This window comes from Scyliorhinus torazame, chromosome 16 (genome assembly GCF_047496885.1).
Source record: "Scyliorhinus torazame isolate Kashiwa2021f chromosome 16, sScyTor2.1, whole genome shotgun sequence".
Lineage (NCBI taxonomy): Eukaryota > Metazoa > Chordata > Chondrichthyes > Carcharhiniformes > Scyliorhinidae > Scyliorhinus > Scyliorhinus torazame.
The window spans coordinates 85,285,772-85,308,010 of record NC_092722.1 but is presented as its reverse complement, the minus strand read 5'-3'; the positions used below and the strand labels follow the sequence as shown (position 1 = coordinate 85,308,010).

Genomic DNA, 22,239 nt, shown 5'->3' with positions numbered 1-22,239 from the left:
CACATCCCTCACACCCGCCGTCTCCGCGAGTCCCTCACTCCCACCGTCTCCCTGTATCCCTCACTCCCACCGTCTCCCCGTATCCCTCACTCCCACTGTCTCCCCGTATCCCTCATCCCGCCGCCTCCCTATATACCTCACTCTCGCCATCACCCCGTATCCCACACTCCCACCGTCTCTCCGTATCCCTCACTCCCAGTCTGCCCTTATCCCTCACTCCCACTGCCTCCCTGTATCCCTCACTCCCACCGTCTCCCCGTATCCCTCACTCCCGTCTCCCTCATCCCACCGCCACCGTATACCTCACTCTCACCATCTCCCCGTATCCTTCACTCCTCACTGCCTGCCCGTATCCCTCACTCCCACCGTCTCCCCGTATCCCTCACTCCCGCCATCTCCCCGTATCCCTCACTCCCGCCGTCTCCCCCACTCCCACCGTCTCCCCCACTCCCACCGTCTCCCTCACTCCCACCGTCTCCCTCACTCCCACCGCATCCCCGTATCCCTCATTCGCACCGCCTCCCCGTATCTCTCTCCCACCATATCCCCAAGTCCCTCACTCCCACCGTCTCCCCATATCCCTCACTCCCAGCATCTCCCCGAGTCCCTCACTCCCACCATCTCCCCGTATCCCTCATTCCCACCGTCTCCACGTATCCCTCACTCCCACCGCCTCCCCGTAACCCTCACTCCCACCGTCTCCCCGTATCCCTCACTCCCACCGTCTCCCCATATCCCCCGTCTCCCCATATCCCCCACCGTCTCCCCAAATCCCCCACCGTCTCCCCAAATCCCCCACCGTCACCCCAAATCCCCCACCGTCACCCCAAATCCCCCACCGTCTCCCCAAATCCCCCACCGTCTCCCCAAATCCCCCACTCCCCGTATTTTCCACAATCTCCCTCACTCCCACCGTCTCCCCATATCCCTCATTCCCACCGTCTCCCCATATCCCTCACTCCCACCATCTCCCCACATCCCTCACTTCCCACCGTCTCCCCATATCCCTCACACCCCACCGTCTCCCCATATCCCATCACCTCCCACCGTCTCCCTCATTCTCACCATCTCCCTGTATCCCTCATTCCCACTGTCTCCCCGTATCCCTCACTCCCACCGTCTCCCTGCATCCCTCACTCCCACCGTCTCCCCGTATCCCTCACTCCCACCGTCTCCCCGTATCCCTCACTCCCACCGCCTCCCCGTATCCCTCACTCCCGTCTCCCCACATCCCTCACTCCCACCGCCTCCTCGTATCTCTCTCCCACCATATCCCCGTGTCCCTCACTCCCACCGTCTCCCCATATCCCTCACTCCCAGCATCTCCCCGAGTCCCTCACTCCCACCGTCTCCCCATATCCCTCACTCCCACCGTCTCCCCGTATCCCTCACTCCGACTGCCTCCCCGTATCCCTCACTCCCACCATCTCCACGTATCCCTCCCTCCCACCGTCTCCCCATATCCCCGTATTCTCCACAATCTCCCTCACTCCCACTGTCTCCCCATATCCCTCACTCCCACCATCTCCCCACATCCCACCGTCTCCCCATATCCCTCACACCACACCGTCTCCCCGTATCCCATCACCACCCACCGTCTCCCCGTATCCCTCACTCCCACCGTCTCCCTGTATCCCTCACTCCCACCTTCTCCCCGTATCCCTCACTCCCACCGTCTCCCCCACTCCCACCGTCTCCCCGTATCCCTCACTCCCACCGTCTCTCCGTATCCCTCTCACCGTCTCCCTCACTCCCACCGTCTCCCCACATCCCTCACACCCGCCGTCTCCCCGAGTCCCTCACTCCCACCGTCTCCCCGTATCCCTCACTCCCGTCTCCCTCATCCCACCGCCACCGTATACCTCACTCTCACCATCTCCCCGTATCCTTCACTCCTCACTGCCTGCCCGTATCCCTCACTCCCACCGTCTCCCCGTATCCCTCACTCCCACCGTCTCCCCGTGTCCCTCACTCCCACCGTCTCCTCGTATACCTCATTCCCACCGTCTCCTCGTATACCTCATTCCCACCGTCTCCTCGTATACCTCACTCCCACCGTCTCCCCTTGTCTCTCACGCCCCACCCGGGGGAGGGACCATTAAGCCCCTCTGGAGCATAGTCCAGTTCAGCGTGCGGTCAAATCTTCACTGGAATTCTGATCCTCATCCGTGTTTCCTCTACTTCCAACCTGGCTTCGTCCTGCAGGGGAGATATCTGTAAACGAACTGGTGTTTCTCAGTCCCATCTCTCAAAGGGTGATATCTGTAGTGACTGGTGTCTCTCTGTCCCCTCTCACTCAGGGAGATATCTGTACACTGACTGGTGTCTCTCTGTCCCTCTCTCTCAGGGAGATATCTGTAAACAAACTTGTGTCTCTCAGTCCCCCCTCTCTCAGGGTGATATTTGTACACTGACTGGTGTCTCTCAGTACCCCCTCTCTCTCAGGGAGATATCTGTACATTGACTGGTATCTCTCAGTCCCTCTCTCTCAGGGTGATATCTGTACACTGACTGGTGTGTCTCAGTCCCCTCACTATCTCTCTCTCAGGGAGATACCTGTACACTGACTGTTGTATCTCAGTCCCCCCTCTCTCTCAGGGAGATATCTGTACACCGACTAGTATCTGTCTGTCTCATCTCTCTCTCTCAGGGATATTGTGCACTGGTGTCTCTCAGTCCTCTGTGTCTTGAAGAGATATCTGTACACTGACTGGTGTCTCTCGGTCCTCTCTCTCTCAGGGAGATATCTGGACACTGACTGGTGTCTCACAGTCTCCTCTCATGGAGATATCTGTACACTGAGTGGTGTCTCTCAGCCCCCTCTCTCTTTGGGAGATATCTGTACACTGGTGTCTCTCAGTCCTCTGTCACACAAGGAGATATCTGTAAACTGACTGGTGTCTTTCAGTCCTCTCTCACACAGGGAGATATCTGTACACTGACTGGTGTCTCTCAGCCCCCTCTCTCTCAGGGAGATATCTGTACACTGACTGGTGTCTCTCAGCCCCCTCTCTCTCAGGGAGATATCTGCACACTGACTGGTGTCTCTCAGCACCCTCTCTCTCAGGGAGATATCTGCACACTGACTGGTGTCTCTCAGTCCTCTCTCACACAGGGAGATATCTGTACAGACTGGTGTCTCTCAGCCCCCTCTCTCTCTCAGGGAGATATCTGTACACTGACTGGTGTCTCTCAGCTCCCTCTCTCTCTCAGGGAGATATCTGTACACTGACTGGTGTCTCTCAGCCCCCTCTCTCTCTCAGGGATATCTGTACACTGACTGGTGTCTCTCAGCCCCCTCTCTCTCAGGGTGATATCTGTACACTGACTGGTGTCTCTCAGCCCCCTCTCTCTCTCAGGGAGATATCTGTACACTGACTGGTGTCTCTCAGCCCCCTCTCTCTCAGGGTGATATCTGTACACTGACTGGTGTCTCTCAGCCTCTCCCTCTCAGGGTGATATCTGTACACTGACTGGTGTCTCTCAGTCCCCCTCTCTCTCTCAGGGGCATTTCTGTACACTGACTGGTGTCTCTCAGTCCCCTCTCTCTCAGGGAGACAGCTGTACACTGATTGGTATCTCTCAGTCCTCCTTTTTCTCTCAGGGAGATAACTGGACACTGACTGGTGTCGCTCAATCCCCCTCTTTCTATCTGAGAGATATCTGTACACTGACTGTTGTCTCTCAGCCCCCTCTCTTTTTCAAGGAGATATCTGTACACTGACTGGAGTCCCTTTCCCATCTCTCTCTTAGGGAGATATCTGTACACTGACTGGTGTCTCTCAGCCCCCCCTCTCTGTCAGGGAGATATCTGTACACTGACTGGTGTCTCACAGTCCCCTCTCTCTCTCAGGGAGGTATCTGTACACTGACTGGTGTCTCTCAGGCCCCTCTCTCAGGGAGGCATCTGTACACTGACTGATGTCTCTCAGACCTATCTCTCTCAGGGAGATATCTGCACCCTGACTGGTGTCGCTCAGTCCCCACTCTCTCAGGGTGTTATCTCTACACGGACTGGTGTCTCTCAGTCCCCTCTCTCTCTCAGGGAGATATCTGTCCACCGACTGGTGTCCCTCAGTGCCTCTCTGACAGGGAGATATCTGTATACTGAAGTATCTCTCAGTTCCCCCTTTCTCTCAGCGAGATAGCTTCACACTAACTGGTGTCTCTCTGTCTCATCTCTCTCTCTTTCTCAGGGATATCTGTGCACTGGTGCCTCTCAGTCCTGTGTGTCTCAAAGAGATATCTGTACAATGACTGGTGTCTCTCAATGCTCTCTCTCAGGGAGATATCTGTACACTGACTGGTGTCTCTCAGTCCTCTCTCCCACAGGGAGATATCTGTACACTGACTGGTGTCTCTCAGTCCTCTCTCAGGGATATCTGGACACTGCGTGCTGTCTCTCAGTCCCCTTTCTCTCCGTGAGATACCTGGACACTGACTCGTGTCTCTCAGTCCTCTCTCTCTCAGGGTGATATCTGGACACTGACTGGTGTCCCTCAGTCCTCTCTCTCTCAGGGAGATATCAGTACACTGACTGGAGTCCCTGTCCCCTCTCTCTAAGGAAGATATCTGTACACTGACTGGTGTCCCTCAGTCCCCTCTCTCTTCGGGAGACATCTGTGCACTGACTGGTGTCTCTCAGTCCCCTCTCTCAGCGAGACATCTGTATACTGATTGGTGTCTCTCAGTCCCCCTCTCTCTCAGGGAGATATCTGTCCACTGACTGGTGTCTCTCAGTCCCCTCACTCTCAGGGAGATATCTGTCCACTGACTGGTGTCTCTCAGTCCCCTCAATCTCAGGGAGATATCTGTACACTGACTGGTGTTTCTCAGTTCCCTCTCACTCAAGGAGATATCTGTACACTGACTGTTGTCTCTCAGTCCCCTCTCTCTCACTGAGATATCTGTACACTGACTGCTGTCTCTCAGTCCCCTCAATCTCAGGGAGATATCTGTACACTGACTGGAGTCCCTGTCCACTCTCTCTCAGGGTGATATCTGTACACTGACTGGTGTTTCTCAGTCCCCTCTCACTCAAGGAGATATCTGTACACTGACTGTTGTCTCTCAGTCCCCTCTCTCTCAGGGAGATATCTGTACACTGACTGTTGTCTCTCAGTCCCCTCTCTCTCACTGAGATATCTGTACACTGACTGCTGTCTCTCAGTCCCCTCAATCTCAGGGAGATATCTGTACACTGACTGGAGTCCCTGTCCACTCTCTCTCAGGGTGATATCTGTACACTGACTGGTGTTTCTCAGTCCCCTCTCACTCAAGGAGATATCTGTACACTGACTGTTGTCTCTCAGTCCCCTCTCTCTCAGGGAGATATCTGTACACTGACTGCGGTCTCTCAGTCCCCTCTCTTTCAAGGAGATATCTGTACACTGACTGGTGTCTCTCTGTCCCCCCTCTCTCTCAGGGAGATAACTGCACACTGAGTGGCGTCTCTCAGCCCCCTCTCTCTCTGGGAGATATCTGTACGCTGACTGGTGTCTCTCAGTCCTCGCTCTCTCAGTGAGATATGTGTACACTGACTGGTGTCTCTCAGTCATCTCTGTCTCAGGGAGCTATCTGTACATTGACTGTTGTCCCTCAGTTTCCCCTCTCTCTTAGGGAGATATCTGTACACTGACTGGTGTTTCTCAGTCCCTTCTCTCTCAGGGAGATATCTGGACACTGACTGGTGTCTCTAAGTCCCCTCTCTCTCTCAGGGAGATATCTGTCCACTGACTGGTGTCTCTCAGTCCTTTCTCTCTCTCAGGGAGATATCTGTACACTGACTGGTGTCTCTCAGTCCTTTCTCTCTCTCAGGGAGATGTTTGTACATTTGACTGGTGTTTCTCTGTCCCCCCTCTTTCTCTCGGAGATATCTGTACACTGACTGATGTCTCTCAGTCCCCTCTCTCTCAGGGACAGCTACAGCACGGGGTAAGGTACACTGACTGGTGTCTCTCAGTCCCCTCTCTCACTCTCAGGGAGAGATCTGTACACTGACTGGTGTCACTCAGTCCCATCTCTCTCAGGGAGATTTCTGACAGTGACTGGTGTCTCTCAGTCCCCTCTCTCTCAGGGAGATATCTGTACACTGACTGGTGTCTCTGTCCTCTCTCTCTCTCTCTCTCAGGGAGATTCTGTACACTGACTGGTGTCTCTGTCCTCTCTCTCTCTCTCAGGGAGATATGTGTACACTGACTGGTGTTTTACAGTCCTCTCCCTCTCCGAAAGATATCTGTACACTGGCTGGTGTCTCTCAGTCCCCTCTCTCTCTCTCAGGGAGATATGTGTACACTGACTGGTGTCTCTCAGTCCTCTCTCTCTCTATCAGGGAGATATCTGTCCACTGACTGGTGTCTCTCAGTTCCCCCTCTCTCTTAGGGAGATATCTGTACACTGACTGGTGTCTCTCAGTCCCCTCTCTCAGGGTGACATCTGTACACTGACTGGTGTCTCTCAGTCCTCTCTCTCTCCCAGGGAGACATCTGTACACTGACTGGTGTGTCTCAGTCCTCTCTCTCTCTCTCTCGGGGAGATATCTGTGCACTGTCTCTCAGGCCTCTCTCTCTCTCCCAGGGAGACATCTGTACACTGACTGGTGTGTCTCAGTCCTCTCTCTCTCGGGGAGATATCTGTGCACTGTCTCTCAGTCCTCTCTCTCTCTCTCCCAGGGAGATATCTGTACACTGACTGGTGTCTCTCAGTTCCCCCTCTCTCTTAGGGAGATATCTGTACACTGACTGGTGTCTCTCAGTCCCCTCTCTCAGGGTGACATCTGTACACTGACTGGTGTCTCTCAGTCCTCTCTCTCTCCCAGGGAGACATCTGTACACTGACTGGTGTGTCTCAGTCCTCTCTCTCTCTCTCTCGGGGAGATATCTGTGCACTGTCTCTCAGGCCTCTCTCTCTCTCCCAGGGAGACATCTGTACACTGACTGGTGTGTCTCAGTCCTCTCTCTCTCGGGGAGATATCTGTGCACTGTCTCTCAGTCCTCTCTCTCTCTCTCCCAGGGAGATATCTGTACACTGACTGGTGTCTCTCAGTCCCCTCTCTCAGGGAGATATCTCTACACTGACTGGTGTCTCTCAGACTCCTCTCTCTCGGTCTCTCTCTCTCTGAATGCCACACAGTCTGACTGACTCCCTTATCCCCTAACCCCATCCTGCATCCCCACTCTGCATATCCTCCCCAGCTTCACCTCGATTTCTATCTCTTGGTGTTTTGCATCATACCCTCAAGTCCATAGGCCAGAAGGCTGCCTCGTTTCTCACCCCACTGGGTAGACTTCGAAGGAGGCTAAGCGAGGAGCACCCCCACCATACCCACACACACCCACCCCCACCACAACAACCTCTCTTCTCAGGTGTAGACAAAACAGAGAGACAAACAGATAAACGGAGAGGTCGAGAGGGAGAGAAAGAGACACAGAGTCAGAACGAGAGAGACAGGGAGAAAGAGAGACAGACACGGAGACAGAGAGAGAGACACACAGACAGAGATGGAGAGCTAGAGAGGACAGAGAGTGGGACAGGCAGTTGGAGAGATGGAGACAGATAGGGAGAGAGAGAGGCAGAGAGCAAGGAGACAGGAAGAGATAGACAGAGAGAGAGGGAGAGAGACAGAGGGAGAGGGACAGAGAGAGAAAGATTCACAGAGAAACACACAGGGAGAGAGATAGAGAGAGACAGAGAGAGAGAGAGGGCTAGAGAGAGAGAGAGACAGAGAGAGAGACAGAGAGAGAGAGACAGAGAGAGAGAGACAGAGAGAGAGAGACAGAGAGAGAGAGAGAGACAGAGAGAGAGACAGAGAGAGAGACAGAGAGAGAGACAGAGAGAGAGACAGAGAGAGAGAGACAGAGAGAGAGAGACAGAGAGAGAGAGACAGAGATAGAGAGAGACAGAGAGAGAGAGAGACAGAGAGAGAGAGACAGAGAGAGAGAGCGAGAGAGAGAGACAGAGAGAGAGACAGAGAGAGAGACAGAGAGAGAGGGAAACAGAGAGGGAGACAGAGAGGGAGACAGAGAGGGAGACAGAGAGGGAGACAGAGAGGGAGACAGAGAGGGAGACAGAGAGGGAGACAGAGAGGGAGACAGAGAGGGAGACAGAGAGGGAGACAGAGAGGGAGACAGAGAGGGAGACAGAGAGGGAGACAGAGAGGGAGACAGAGAGGGGGAGACACAGAGAGAGGCAGAGTCAGAGAAAGAGAAACAGAGGATGGAGAGAGAGAGATAGCGAGAGAGAGAGAGAGAGAGCGAGAGACAGAAAACACTGGGAGAGAGAGAGTGAGAGTGAGAGACAGAGAGAGACAGAGAGAGAGAGAGACAAAGAGAAAGAGAGCACGGAGAGAGGCCGAGAGAGACACAGAGCGAGAGACATCGAGCACGGAGAGAGAGAGACAGAGGTCTGAATTCTCCAGTGTTTCCAATTTACTTTTCGCAGGGTGGCATGCTTGCAAAGGGAAATCCCATTGACAAGCGGCGGGAAGATAGAATCCCGCTGCCAGTGAACGGCCGAGAAATACGCGGCTGGGAGACAGGAGAAACCTGCTGAGAGAGCAAGAAAAAAAAGAGAGATACAGAGACAGAGAGAGACAGAGCGAGACAGAGCGATAGAAAGGGAGCGAGATACAGAGAGAGAGAGACAAAGAGAGAGAGAGTGATTGAGAGAGAGGGGACTGAGTCAGAGAGAGACAGAGCGATAGAGAGGGAGAGAGATACAGAGAGGGGCAGAGAGAGAGACAGAGTAATCGAGAGGGAGACAGATACAGAGAGATACAGAGAGAGGGACAGAGAGCGAGAGACTGAGAGAGATAGAGAGGGAGAGAGATACAGAGAGGGAGAGAGATACAGAGAGGGAGAGAGAGGCAGAGAGACAGAGCGATAGAGAGGGAGAGAGAGAAAGAGAGATTGAGAGAGAGGGACAGAGAGAGAGACAGAGCGATAGAGAGGGAGAGAGATACAGAGAGAAAGAGAGAGAGATTGAGAGAGAGGGACAGAGAGAGAGACAGAGCGATAGAGAGGGAGAGAGATACAGAGAGAGATAGGGCGATAGAGAGGGAGAGAGAGGGACAGAGAGCGAGAGAGCAATAGAGAGGGAGAGATATACAGAGAGGGAGAGAGATACAGAGAGGGAGATACAGAGAGGGAGAGAGATACAGAGAGGGAGAGAGATACAGAGAGGGAGAGAGATACAGAGAGGGAGAGAGATACAGAGAGGGAGAGAGAGGCAGAGAGACAGAGCGATAGAGAGGGAGATAGATACAGAGAGAGATAGGGCGATAGAGAGGGAGAGAGAGGTACAGAGAGAGTGATACAAAGAGAGAGAGGGACAGAAACAGAGAGAGACAGAGCGATAGAGAGGGACAGAGAAACAGAGAGGAACCGAGACAGAGAGAGAGAGACAGAGATGGAGAGAGACAGAGTGATAGAGAGGGAACGAGATACAGAGAAAGTGGAGCAGAGGGAGAGACAAAGAGAGAGGGACAGAGACAAAGAGACAGAGAGAGACAGGGACAGAGAGAGACAGAGCAATAGAGTGGGAGAGAGAGACAGATAGAGAGGAGACTGACATGGATAGAGATAGACAGAGATAGAGACAGGGAGAGGAAGAGACAAAGGGTGAGAGACAGAGAGGGCGAGGTAGAGAGGGAGACAGAGATAGTGGTAGAGAAAGTGAGAGAGAGAGATAGATAGAGAGGCCTACAAAGAGAGAGAGAGAGAGAGAGAGAGAGAGAGACATCAGCAGCAGAAAGCAGCAGATCTACGCCCCCTCCCTCAACCTCAGGCAGGCCTTGCTTGGCCTCAATAGGCCCTGGGGATTGATGTCAATTTCTGGAGTGGTGGGGGAGCGAGGGGGTGGGTTCTGGTGGTAGGAGAGGGTAGGGCAGAGGTGCGCAATGTGGGCTTTGGTGGGGGGTGGGGGCGCGGGTTGGCAGGAGACTCTGAAGAGAAAGACCCCGGAACGGGAAAACAGCTGTCTTGGAATGCTGTTGGCAGGAGGGCGAGGGAGGGAGGTAGGAGGTGTTTGCCGAGACCGGTCATTGGCCGCAAGGAAGGGTGAGGCTGGAGGAAGGGCAAGGCTTTTGGCGAATGGTCTGTGGTGGGCCTGGGAGGGCCAGCTTTGTATGATGGGTGGGGTGGGGGGTCGGGTGGTGGGGTCATCTCTAAGCCTGACTAAAAAATAAATGAGACAGAACAAAAATGGAAGCCATTTTCCATGCCGTGCGAAAACAGGACAAAAAAGAGACATGTCAAATTAGCTTTTTCACGAAAACAAACCAGCCTGAATCCTGGTAATCCACATCTTGTGTTCAGTGCTCATCATTGGCACTAAGAGGCATCCTCCTCCACTCCAAATCCCGGCTCCACATCTCCCTCTCCCTCCTGTACTCACCCCCCGCCCCATCACCGGCCCCGTACCCGATCGAAGGGCTAGTTGAAGCCTCGGGTCTATAGTTGGCATCCACAGAAACCTCCTGTACTGTGCTATGCAGTCTTTGGGCCTGATTTTCACACCCTGGCATTCCCCACCACTCCTGCCCCACTGCTCTCCACCCCCATGCCTCGACAATTGGTGATGCTGGCCCCTGTGCGCCATCCCCCCCACCACCCCTGCAGAGCAGGCTTAGGCTTAAAGCCTAATGTATCGTAGGCCGCATTAGCCAATTCCGCCACTGCAGTAGGCTTGTGTGTGGGGTGGGGGAGGGGGGAGGAGGGAACCGGAGGGGGGGGCAGTTTGCTGTCCATAAGGGGAGGGAGGAAGGTGGGAGGTGTTATCGCTAGGAACCAAAGGAAGGCAGTACCTCGTCTGACCTCAGGAACCCTGGATTCAGGAAAAAGGGGCCACTAAGGGCTTCTGTTCAGACGCGCAGTGAGGGTCGAGAATGTGGGGCAGGCAACGAGTTGGCGTCAGGGATAGGGTCCGGCCTGTCTGCGCCCTCTCCCCATTTTGGGCCTCACATTCCTCCCACTCTCCCCAACCAACCCATGCCCATTCCGGAAGATTACTCATCGATAAGGTGATAGAGGGATGGGTCTGCCTGAGATTTTGCCGTTCTCCCATCGCTTACACCTTCCCAGTTGTCTCTCTCTCTCTCTCCGTCTCTCTCTCTCTCTGTCTGTCTGTCTCTCTCCCTGTCTCTCTCTGTTCTTCGCTCTGACTGTCTCTCTCTGTCTCCCTCTCTCTCTCTCTCTCTCTGTGTCTCCCTCCCAGACAACCAGCTCCCGCCTATCCCCTCCAATTTCACCCTGACCACCGCCCACCCCCTCTCCCCCCACCCCCAACACCCTCTCAAGAAATTGGCACGGAGCTACAGGGACTCAGTTCCCCAAAGGAAAAAGCCAACTCCGGCCTCATCCAGCGGTGAGAGAGAGAGAGAGAGAGAGAGACCGAGATAGATAGATAGAGAGAGAGAGAGAGAGAGAGAGAGAGAGAGAGAGAGAGAAAGACAGAGAGAAACCCAAGTTGTTCTTCGAAGATCACGCCAGACATGGCTCCCGCGTGGATTAGACACAAGTGGAGGATTACCAGGAGCCTCGCTGCCGGGGAGAAAGAAGAGAGAAATGAAGGTTTCATTGCTGAGGTGGATGGCATCAGAGGATTGGCCATCACGTTCCGCCGGTCCCCCATCGCCCCCTCCTCTCCCCTGACGCGACGCCCCCCCCCCCCCCCCCCCCCCCCCCCCCCCCACATCCCACTCCCAACTTTGTCCCCGGGTCCTGAATAAAAATTCTCCCCCCTCAAGCAATTCTCCCAACCTAACTGGAGAAGTCCTTCTCCGTTATCTGGGCCCGAGATGCGAGGGAGGCCGAGCGGAGAAGGCTGGAGCCTTAGGCCTTCCCTGCCCTCACTGTGAACACTCTCCCACACCACCCCATGCATTTCTGAGGGAGAACTACAATGGGCCTATAGGGTTGGATTAGTTAATGCGACACAGCCCCGAGGCTGGAACCAGGGCCTTACCCCAGCCCATCTGGGGCTTCTGCGCAGGGCAGCAAGCCATCTCATGGTCGGGGGAGTCCTCTAGAGTTCAGGATAAGAACACTAACGCCCTCTCCTGTTTCTCAGGCCTGAGAGAAACACCTTGGGCCTCAAAATGGACACCATCTTGTGTCCCCTGCAACTTCCCACAAGGAATTGCCAACCTATCCCAGCAATGAACCTTTCACATGGAAATAGTTTTTGTTACGAACATGAAAAAGAGGAACAGGAGGAAGGGCTTCTTTAACTGGCTATAAGGTCCGTCTGGGGCAAAAGTAATCTCGCCAAGGTTAGTTTTTAAAGAGCTCAGAAAGGGGGATGGAGGCAAAATTCACTCCTCATGAGGACAGAGGCCCCTTGTGGTACAGTTGTTAAATGTGAGCTGAGGGACATGGTCTATCTGCTCATTGACAGCACTAGGCAGGAGGTGGCAAGTGAAGCCCAGTGACGGAGGTCAACCTGTCACGTTGGAAATACTAGGCCGGAGGCTGCAAGGTGAACCTAGCAATAGAGGCCTCTCTGTCACACAGGCAATACCAAGGCTGCAAAAGCAGCCTAGCGACGGAGGTCAATCTTTCGGATTTACGATACTTGGCCTGATGCCGCGACGGGAGCCCAGTGACAGAGACCAATCTGTTTCATCAGCGGTACTAGGCCCGAGGCTTTTAGGGGAGCCAAGTGACAGAGGTCAAACTGGCGATCATAGGCCTGAGGCTGTGTTGGTTGTCAACCTTGCCGAATACAAGGCCTGAGCCTGTGAGGGAGCTTAACAATGGAGACCTCTGTTACATTAACAACGCTAGGCCCCAGGCTGCAAGGAGAGCCTGGCAATGGACGATTCTCTGTTCTGTTGACAATACTAGACCCGGGGCTGTGAGGGGACCCTGGCATTGGAGAGATCACTGCTACGTTGGCAATACTTAGTCTGGGCTGGAAGGGGAGCCTAGCAACAAAGAATTCTCTGTGGCCGTTGACAATACTCGGCCCAAGGCTGAGGGGACCCTAGCAATGGAAGGATCTGTTACATTGACAATACTTGGCTATAGGCTGCGAGGGGAGCCTAGCGAAGGGAGCCTATCTGTTACATTGACAATAGGCCCGAGGCTGTGAGGGGACCCTAGCAATGGAAGTATCTCTGTAACATTGACAATACTAGGCCTGAGGCTGTGAGAGGAACCTGGCAAAGGAGGCTAGGGCTGTTTGGGGTTTGCAGGCGGGGTGGGGGAGAAGGAGGTGGGTGGCAGTGATTGGGGCGGGGTGTGGGAAGCGGGTTCTGGCTGCTCACCTTGCTGGCCGCCGTCTTGCTGGTGAAGGTGGAGATGGGAGTGGATGTGTGAGTGCTGATGATGGTGGTGGGGAGCAGTGTTCAGCATCTGGAGGTGGGCCAGGGGCTCGCTGGTGAGGGAGGGCATCCGATCTGTGGCCTGCTGCTGCTGCTGGTGCCTCTCGGGGTGAGGTGGGGCCGGGCGTGGGGGCGAGGACACCAACCCCCCAAGCCGGCCGAAACGCAGGACGGGGACCCCCGCTGATCCTGGCTGCTCCGACTCTGCGGCCTTGACCTCGAAGCCCAGTTTCAGCCGCTCACGCGGCTCGGCGTCCCGGGGCTCCCGCCCGCGGGCTGGGAGGCCCAGGGGGCGGCCCCCGCCGGCCCCCAGCAGGCCGTGGGGCCGGGCATACTCACTGAGCGTCCGCAAGGCTGGCGTGTCAGGCCCTAGGTAGGGCGGCACGGCCGCTATGCTGCCCGGCTGGGCCTCGAAGGTGGGCCGATGGCCACCACCGCCGCCCGCTGCGGCGCCCATCAAGATGGCATCCTGCATCCGTGTCTCGTTGGAGAGTTTCTGGGGAGGGAAAGAAAGAGCAAGTTAGCAGAATTAAATGCACGAGTGGAAGCGACGGCTCCTTTAGCGGCAGAAATGGTGCATGATAGAAAATACGTCAAGTCCGGGTGTAGGAAGGGCAGCATGGTGGCGCAGTGGTTAGCACTGGGACTGCATCGCTGAGGACCCGGGTTCAAATCCCGGTCCTGGGTCACTTTAGTTTGGAGTTTGCACATTCTCCTCATGTCTACGTGGGTTTTACCCCCACAGCCCAAAGATGTGCAGGGTAGGTGGATTGGACACCCTAAATTGCCCCTTAATTGGAAAAATAATAATGGAGTACTCTAAATTTATTAAAAATAAGTCCGGGTCTGTTTACCCCCATTCAAGCCTCTTACTTTAGCAGCAGGAGTTAGGCCTGTTGAGGTCCACAACGAGCCTGTTACTTCAGAAATCATACAGGCAGATTTAGCTTCTTTTCGGCCTGTTACCTTAGCAACATGAAGTAGCCCCAATTAGGTTTGGGCCTGTTAGCAGAGCAATAAGAGTTAGGCTTGTTTGGGGCCCACAACTAGTCTTTTACCATAGCAATGCTATCGGCCTCTTTAGCTTCTTTCAGGCCTGTTATCTTAGCATCAAGAGGTTGGTGTTTTTTGGCCCTATTTGGGACTATTAGCATAACAATGGAAGTTATCCTGGTTGGGCCCATAATAGGCCTGTTACCATAGCAGTCACGTGGGCTGTTTTAACATCTTTTAGACATCTTACCTGAGCAACACAAGACTGGCCTATTTAGGCCTATTACCGTAGCAATGGGTGTGAGGCCCATCTCAGGCTGCATTCTGGCATGTTAGTGGAGCAATGAGTGTTAAGCCCATCTAGGCCCTCGTTTGGGCCTGTTAGCAGAGCAAGGGGAGTTAAAGCACATTTGGGCCCCATTCGGGCCTGTTATCATAGCAATGGGAGTTAGGCCTATCTAAGCCCCGGTTTGGGTTTGTGAGCAGAGCAAGGGGAGTTAGGTCCATCAAGGACCTGTTCCAGTCTGTTAGCGTAGCAATGGGATTTAGGCCTCTGTAGGCTCTCAATGGAACTGTTACCTTAGTAACGATGGAGAGAGACAGCGTCGGCAGGACTCGGCGTTTTTCCGACGGCCGCTCGACCCATCCCGAGCCGAGAATCGGCAGGCTGGCCACGTAGAGCAGCCCCCGACCGGCGGCGCGCCAAACACGCCGGCGCCAATTCTCCGCTCTGCGGAGAATCGCGGGCCGGCATCGGTTCGGCGTGGCGCGATTCGCGGCAGTCGCGAGGATTCTCCAGCCGGGCCAGCCTGAGAGAATACCGCCCTGGGTATAAAGTGGGTAGGACTATAGGATAGTTATCATGTTCTCCCTTTGACAGATTTCCCCTTTTTCAGAAGGAGCTCTGTACCTGTTCCTGGGACTGCGCGATGCTGACATAGGTTATTCAGAGGGTTCATTATCTGCTTTGCTCACCATCGCTCTTTCCATTTCTTTCTCGCGTTCCCTCTCTCGTTCCCTCTCTCGCTCACGTTCCTTTTCCTCCCTCACTCTCTGCTCCGCCTCCTTCCGGGCTCTCTCCAGCAGCTCTTCTCGTTTCTTCGCCAGTTTGGAGCCTGGCAGTGGAATGAAATAAAGGTCACAGCGGGAGCAGGAGTTATACCCACGGTCGAAATGCCTGATAAATCTACCAGCGGAGGTAGACAGAGAGAGAGTGGATTAGTACTGACAGAGAGACAGAAAGGGAGAGAGACAGAGCAAGAGAGACAGAGAAAGTGACAGATAGAGGTAGAGGGAGACAGGGAGAGAGAGAGAGCGAGAGAGACAGAGAGAGAGAGAGAGACAGAGAACGAGGGAGAGAGACAGAGGGAGAGAAAGTGAGAGAGAGATGAGAAAGAGAGAGAGGGAGACAGAGAGACAAACAGAGAGAGACAAAGTCAGAGAGACAGAAAGAGGGACAGGAAGAGGGACAGGCAGAGAGAGAGGGAGAGACAGAGAGAAAGAGAATGAGAGAGAGAGATCCTAAGAAAGGGAGAGGAAGACAGGGGATAGAGAGAGAGGCAGAGCAAGAGAGACAGACAGAAGGAGATAGAGCGAAAGAGAGACAGACAGACAGATAGACAGTGGGAGAGAGAGAGAGACAGACAGAGAGACAGATAGAGACTGGGAGAAAATGATAGACAGAGAGAGACCGAGCCAGGGACAGACAGAGACTGAGACAGAGAAATAGAGTGAGAGAGAGACACGAGAGGAACAGAGAGCGAGAGGGAAAGAAAGAGAGACACAGAAAGAGAAATAGGGAAAGAGCGAGACAGAGAAAGATAGACAGAAAGTCAAAGCGAGCCACAGAGAGAGAGACAGAGAGAGAAAGAGAGACAGAGAGAGAGAGAGAGAGAGACAGAGAGAAAGAGAGACAGAGAGATAGAGACAGAGAGAGACAAAGAGAGAGAGAGACAGAGAAAGAGACACGGAGAGAGACAGAGAGAGCTAGGGAGAGAGATGCAAAGTGAGAGACAGGCAGAGAGTTTTAGAGAGAGGGTGTTCGGTCTGCTGTGGGAGGATAGGGTGGCCATACCTGGCTGACTGGCTTGCGTGGCTGGCAGTGTCCACCACACGGGGGTCCGGCGAGGGGCTGCGTGCTGACACCAGGGGCGGGCTCTCTGGCGGCTCCTCAGGCTCCTCGGCCACATCGTCCCGGGGCTTGGTGACGGGCGGGGCAGGTGGGGGTTTGGAGGAAGGGAGGGAGCCAGTCGAGGGGAAGGGGTAGGGTGGCAGGCGGGAGGGCTGGCCATCGACGCTTGGGAGAGGGTAGGTGGGGGGCCCTGGTGGCCCCGCGCTGAGGTAGTGGGCGGGCAAGGCCTGGGCATAGCCCCCATGGCCCGAGGATGGGTATGCTTTGACCGAGGAGGTGGAGGAAGAGGAGGAGGAGGATTGAAGACCCAGGCCGGAGGCCTGGTTGGCACCGTGCGGACCACCCTGGACATAGGGGGAGGCTCTGGGGGCGCCACCCGGGTGGCAGGTTGAAGGGCGGGCATAGGGAGGGGGCTGTCCCCAGGCTGGGTTGCCCCCCTGCTGGGGGAGGGAGGGAAAGTTGAGCGGATGGGTGGGGGCAGCAGAGGGTGAAGGGGGCAGTGGGTGTGAGGCGGGTGACGATGGAGGAGGAGGAGGTGGGGGGGGTGGCGGGTGGGCAAAGTGGCTGGCAGCTGCGTTGGAGGGCGCCAACAGGGGGCTGGGGGGCAGGCCAGGGCCCTGGGTCAGACCAGTTGACGGGGCCGTCGCTGGGAGTGGCCCGGCCTGTGCCATCGGCTGCAGAGCGGGCATTTGGGCCTGGCAGGGGGGCCCGGGCGGTGGGGGGTGGGCAAGGGGTTTGAGGGCTGGCGGGGGGGGTAGGTTGACGGGCACGTGGGGGGCCGGGGCCTTGGCAGGCACCTCCCCAGGCTTGAGGCCCGTGTATGGCAGGGAGGGAGGGCGAGGCGGGGGAGCAGCGGGGGCAGGCCGGGAAGCCTGAGAGTCGCCTTGGGGGAGAGTCCGGGGAATGGGGAGGGTCGCAGAGTCAGCAAGGTCGGGCTGGGTCTCCAGACTCGAGGGGACAGGAAGCGGGCTGCCCCCGAGGGGGGCAAGTGGGCACTGGGATACGGATGAGTCTGTGTCACTGTCAACACCGCAAGGGCTGGCAAGGCTGGGCGAGGTACTGCGATTGTCCTGGTCGATGTCCCTGGGGTCACTGCTGTTGTCCTCGTTCAGGCTATTACTGTCGAGGCTGTCCAGGTCAGATGGAGAGAGAGGCTGAATAAATTCCTGCTGTGAGAGAGAGTGAGAGGGAGGAAAGTTAATCATCTTGACGAAGCCTGACACTGTCCCCATCAAACACTCCCAGGACAGATACAACACGGGGTTATATACAGAGTAAAGCTCCCTCTACACTGTCCCCATCAAATACTCCCAGGACAGTACAGGATGGGGTTAGATACAGAGTAAAGCTCCCTCTACACTGTCCCCATCAAACACTCCCAGGACAGGTACAGCACGGGGTTACATACAGAGTAAAGCTCCCTCTACACAGTCCCCATCAAACACTCCCAGGACAGTACAGGATGGGGTTAGATACAGAGTAAAGCTCCCTCTAAACTGTCCTCATCAAACACTCCCAGGACAGTACAGGATGGGGTTAGAAGAATCATAGAATCATAGAAGTTTACAGCATGGAAACAGGCCCTTCGGCCCAACCAGTCCATGCCGCCCAGTTTTTACCATTAAGCTAGTCCCAGTTGCCCGCACTTGGCCCATAACCCTCTATACCCATCTTACCCATGTAACCATCTAAATGCTTTTTGAAAGACACAATTGTACCCGCCTCTACTACTACCTCTGGCAGCCCATTCCAGACACTCACTACCCTCTGAGTGAAGAAATTGCCCCTCTGGGCCCTTCTGAATCTCTCCCCTCTCACCTTAAACCTATGCCCTCTAGTTTTAGACTCCCCTACCTTTGGGAAAAGATGTTGACTATCTACCTTATCTATGCCCCTCATTATTTTATAGACCTCTATAAGATCACCCCTAAGCCTCCTACGCTCCAGGGAAAAAAGTCCCAGTCTATCCAGCCTCTCCTTATAACTCAAACCATCAAGTCCCGGCAACATCCTAGTAAATCTTTTCTGCACTCTTTCTAGTTTAATAATATCCTTTCTATAATAGGGTGACCAGAACTGCACACAGTATTCCAAGTGTGGCCGTACCAATGTCTTGTACAACTTCAACAAGACATCCCAACTCCTATATTCAATGTTCTGACCAATGAAACCAAGCATGCCGAATGCCTTCTTCACCACCCTGTCCACCTGCGACTCCACCTTCAAGGAGCTATGAACCTGTACTCCTAGATCTCTTTGTTCTATAACTCTCCCCAACGCCATACCATTAACTGAGTAGGTCCTGGCCTGATTCGATCTGCCAAAATGCATCACCTCACATTTATCTAAATTAAACTCCATCTGCCATTCGTCGGCCCACTGGCCTAATTGATCAAGATCCCGTTGCAATCCTAGATAACCTTCTTCACTATCCACTGTGCCACCAATCTTGGTGTCATCTGCAAACTTACTAACCATGCCTCCTAAATTCTCATCCAAATCATTAATATAAATCACAAATAACAGTGGACTCAGCACCGATCCCTGAGGCACACCACTGGTCACAGGCCTCCAGTTTGAAAAACAACCCTCTACAACCACCCTCTGCCTTCTGTTGTCCAGCCAATTTTGAATCCAATTGGCAACCTCACCCTGGATCCCGTGAGCTTTAACCTTCTGCAACAACCTACCATGCGGTACCTTGTCAAAGGCTTTGCTAAAGTCCATGTAGACAACGTCTACTGCACTGCCCTCATCTACCTTCTTGGTCACTCCCTCAAAAAACTCAATCAAATTTGTGAGACATGATTTTCCACGCACAAAGCCATGCTGACTGCCCCGAATCAGTCCTTGCCTCTCTAAATGCTTGTAGATCCTGTCTCTCAGAATACCTTCTAGCAACTTACCTACTACAGACGTTAGGCTCACCGGTCTGTAGTTCCCAGGCTTTTCCCTGCTGCCCTTCTTAAACAAGGGCACAACATTCGCCACTCTCCAATCTTCAGGCACCTCACCTGTGGCTGCCGATGATTCAAATATCTCGGTTAGGGGACCCGCAATTTCCTCCCTAGCCTCCCACAACATCCTGGGATACATTTCATCAGGTCCCGGGGATTTATCTACCTTGATGCGCTTTAAGACTTCCAGCACCTCCTCCTCTGTAATATGCACACTTCTCAAGACATCACTATTTATTTCCCTTAGTTTCCTAACATCCATGCCTTTCTCCACCGTGAATACCGATGAGAAATATTCATTCAGGATCTCACCCAACTCTTGTGGCTCTGCACATAGATGCCCTTGTTGATCCTTAAGAGGCCCTACTCTGTCCCTAGTTACTCTTTTCCCCTTTATGTATCTGTAGAATCTCTTTGGATTCACCCTTGCATTATTTGCCAAAGCAATTTCATGTCCCCTTTTTGCCCTCCTGATTTCCCTCTTAACTCTATTTCGACAATCTCTATACTCTTCAAGGGATCTACTTGATCCCAGTTGCTTATGTACGTCATATGCCTCCTTCTTCTTTTTGACCAGAGTCTCAATATCTCGAGTCATCCAGGGTTCCCTACTTCTACCAGCCTTGCCCTTCACTCTAAAGGGAATGTGCTTACCCTGCACCCTGGTTAACACATTTTTAAAAGCCTCCCATTTACCAGCCGTCCCTTTGTCTGCCAATAGTCTCCCCCAATCTACCTCTGCAAGTTCCTGTCTGATACCATCAAAATTGGCCTTGCCCCAATTAAGAATTTTAACTCTTGGGCCAGACCTATCATTCTCCATAGCTATCTTAAAACTAATGGAATTATGGTCACTTGTCCCAAAGTGATCCCTCACTAGCACTTCTATCACTTGCCCTTCCTTATTTCCCAAGACGAGGTCAAGTTTTGCCCCCTCTCTAGTCGGTCCATCCACATACTGAATGAGAAATTCCTCCTGAATACACTCAACAAATTTCCCTCCATCCAAACCCCTAATGCTATGGCTGTCCCAGTCAATGTTGGAAAAGTTAAAGTCCCCTACTACTACCACCCTATTATTCTTGCAGCTATCTGTAATCTCCTTACATATTTGCTCCTCAATTTCCCGCTGACTATTTGGGGGCCTGTAGTACAGTCCTACCAAGGTGATCTCTCCCTTCTTATTTTTCAGTTCCACCCATATAGACTCAGTGGGCGAACACTCGGATATATCCCCTCTAAGTACTGCTGTGATGTTCTCCCTAATCAAAAACGCCACTCCCCCTCCTCTCTTACCTCCTGTTCTATCCTTTCTATAGCATCTGTACCCCGGAACATTGAGCTGCCAGTCCTGCCCCTCCCTTAGCCATGTTTCAGTCATAGCTATAATATCCCAGTCCCATGTGCCCGTCCATGCCCTGAGTTCATCCGCTTTGCCCGTCAGGCCCCTTGCATTGAAATAAATGCAGTTTAATGTAGACCTTCCTTGCTCTCTGCCCTGCTTTCTCTGATCATGCTTTACACACTCTCCCTTCCTGCCTTTTGTTTCTGTCCCCACTGACTTCCTACATCGGTTCCCATCCCCCTGGTTAGATACAGAATAATGCAAATAATGCTCCCTCTCCACTGTCCCCATCAAACACTCCCAGGACAGGTACAGCACGTGGTTCGATACAGAGTAAAGGTCCCTCTGCATTGTCCACATCAAACACCCCCAGGACAGGTACAGCACGGGGTTATATACAGAGTAAAGCTCCATCTGCACTGTCCACATCAAACACTCCCAGGACAGGTACAGCACGGGTTAGATACAAAGTAAAGCTCGCTCTAGACTATCCCCATCAAACACTCCCAGGACAGTACAGGATGGGGTTAGATACAGAATAATGCTAATAATGCTCCATCTCCACTGTCCCCATCAAACACTCTCAGGACAGGTACAGCACGTGGTTCGATACAGAGTAAAGGTCCCTCTACACTGTCCCCATCAAACACTCCCAGGACAGGTACAGCACGTGGTTCGATACAGAGTAAAGGTCCCTCTACACTGTCCCCATCAAACACTCTCAGGACAGGTACAGCACGTGGTTCGATACAGAGTAAAGCTCCCTCTACACTGTCCACATCAAACACTCCCAGGACAGGTACAGCACAGGGTTAGATACAGAGTAAAGCTCCATCTGCACTGTCCACATCAAACACTCCCAGGACAGGTACAGCACGGGGTTAGATACAGAGTAAAGCTCCCTCTACACTGTCCCCATCAAACACTCCCAGGACAGGAACAGCACGTGGTTAGGTACAGAGTAAAGCTCCCTCTACACTGTCCCCATCAAACTCTCCCAGGACAGGTATAGCATGGGGTTAGATGCAGAGTAAAGCTCCCTCTACACTGTCCCCATCAAACACTCCCAGGACAGGTACAGCACGGGGTTAAATACAGAGTAAAGCTCCCTCTACACTGTCCCCATCAAACACTCCCAGGACAGGTACAGCACGGGGTTAGATACAGAGTAAAGCTCCCTCTACACTGTCCCCATCAAACACTCCCAGGACAGGAACAGCACGTGGTTAGGTACAGAGTAAAGCTCCCTCTACACTGTCCCCATCAAACTCTCCCAGGACAGGTATAGCATGGGGTTAGATGCAGAGTAAAGCTCCCTCTACACTGTCCCCATCAAACACTCCCAGGACAGGTACAGCACGGGGTTAAATACAGAGTAAAGCTCCCTCTACACTGTCCCCATCACACACCCCCAGGCCAGGTACAGCACAGGGTTAGATACAGAGTAAAGCTCGATCGAGACTATCCCCATCAAACATTCCCAGGACATGTA

The 22,239-nt window shown here is 53.7% G+C and overlaps 1 protein-coding gene across 4 annotated transcripts in view; it reads right to left on the bottom strand.

The window, feature by feature from the left end:
• LOC140392920 (atrophin-1-like) overlaps nucleotides 1–22,239 on the bottom strand; it is a 238,203-nt gene that overhangs the window by 172,911 nt on the left and 43,053 nt on the right. For 3 of the 4 annotated variants that reach the window (XM_072478699.1, XM_072478702.1, XM_072478700.1), the window contains exons 4-6: nucleotides 16,389–17,614; nucleotides 15,290–15,500; nucleotides 13,661–13,817 (exon numbers count right to left, since the gene is read on the bottom strand). In XM_072478699.1, coding sequence (XP_072334800.1) covers nucleotides 13,661–13,817; nucleotides 15,290–15,500; nucleotides 16,389–17,614 — 1,594 coding nt within the window. The remainder of the gene's footprint in view (nucleotides 1–13,660; nucleotides 13,818–15,289; nucleotides 15,501–16,388; nucleotides 17,615–22,239) is intronic. The other variant, XM_072478701.1, reaches the window with a different exon arrangement.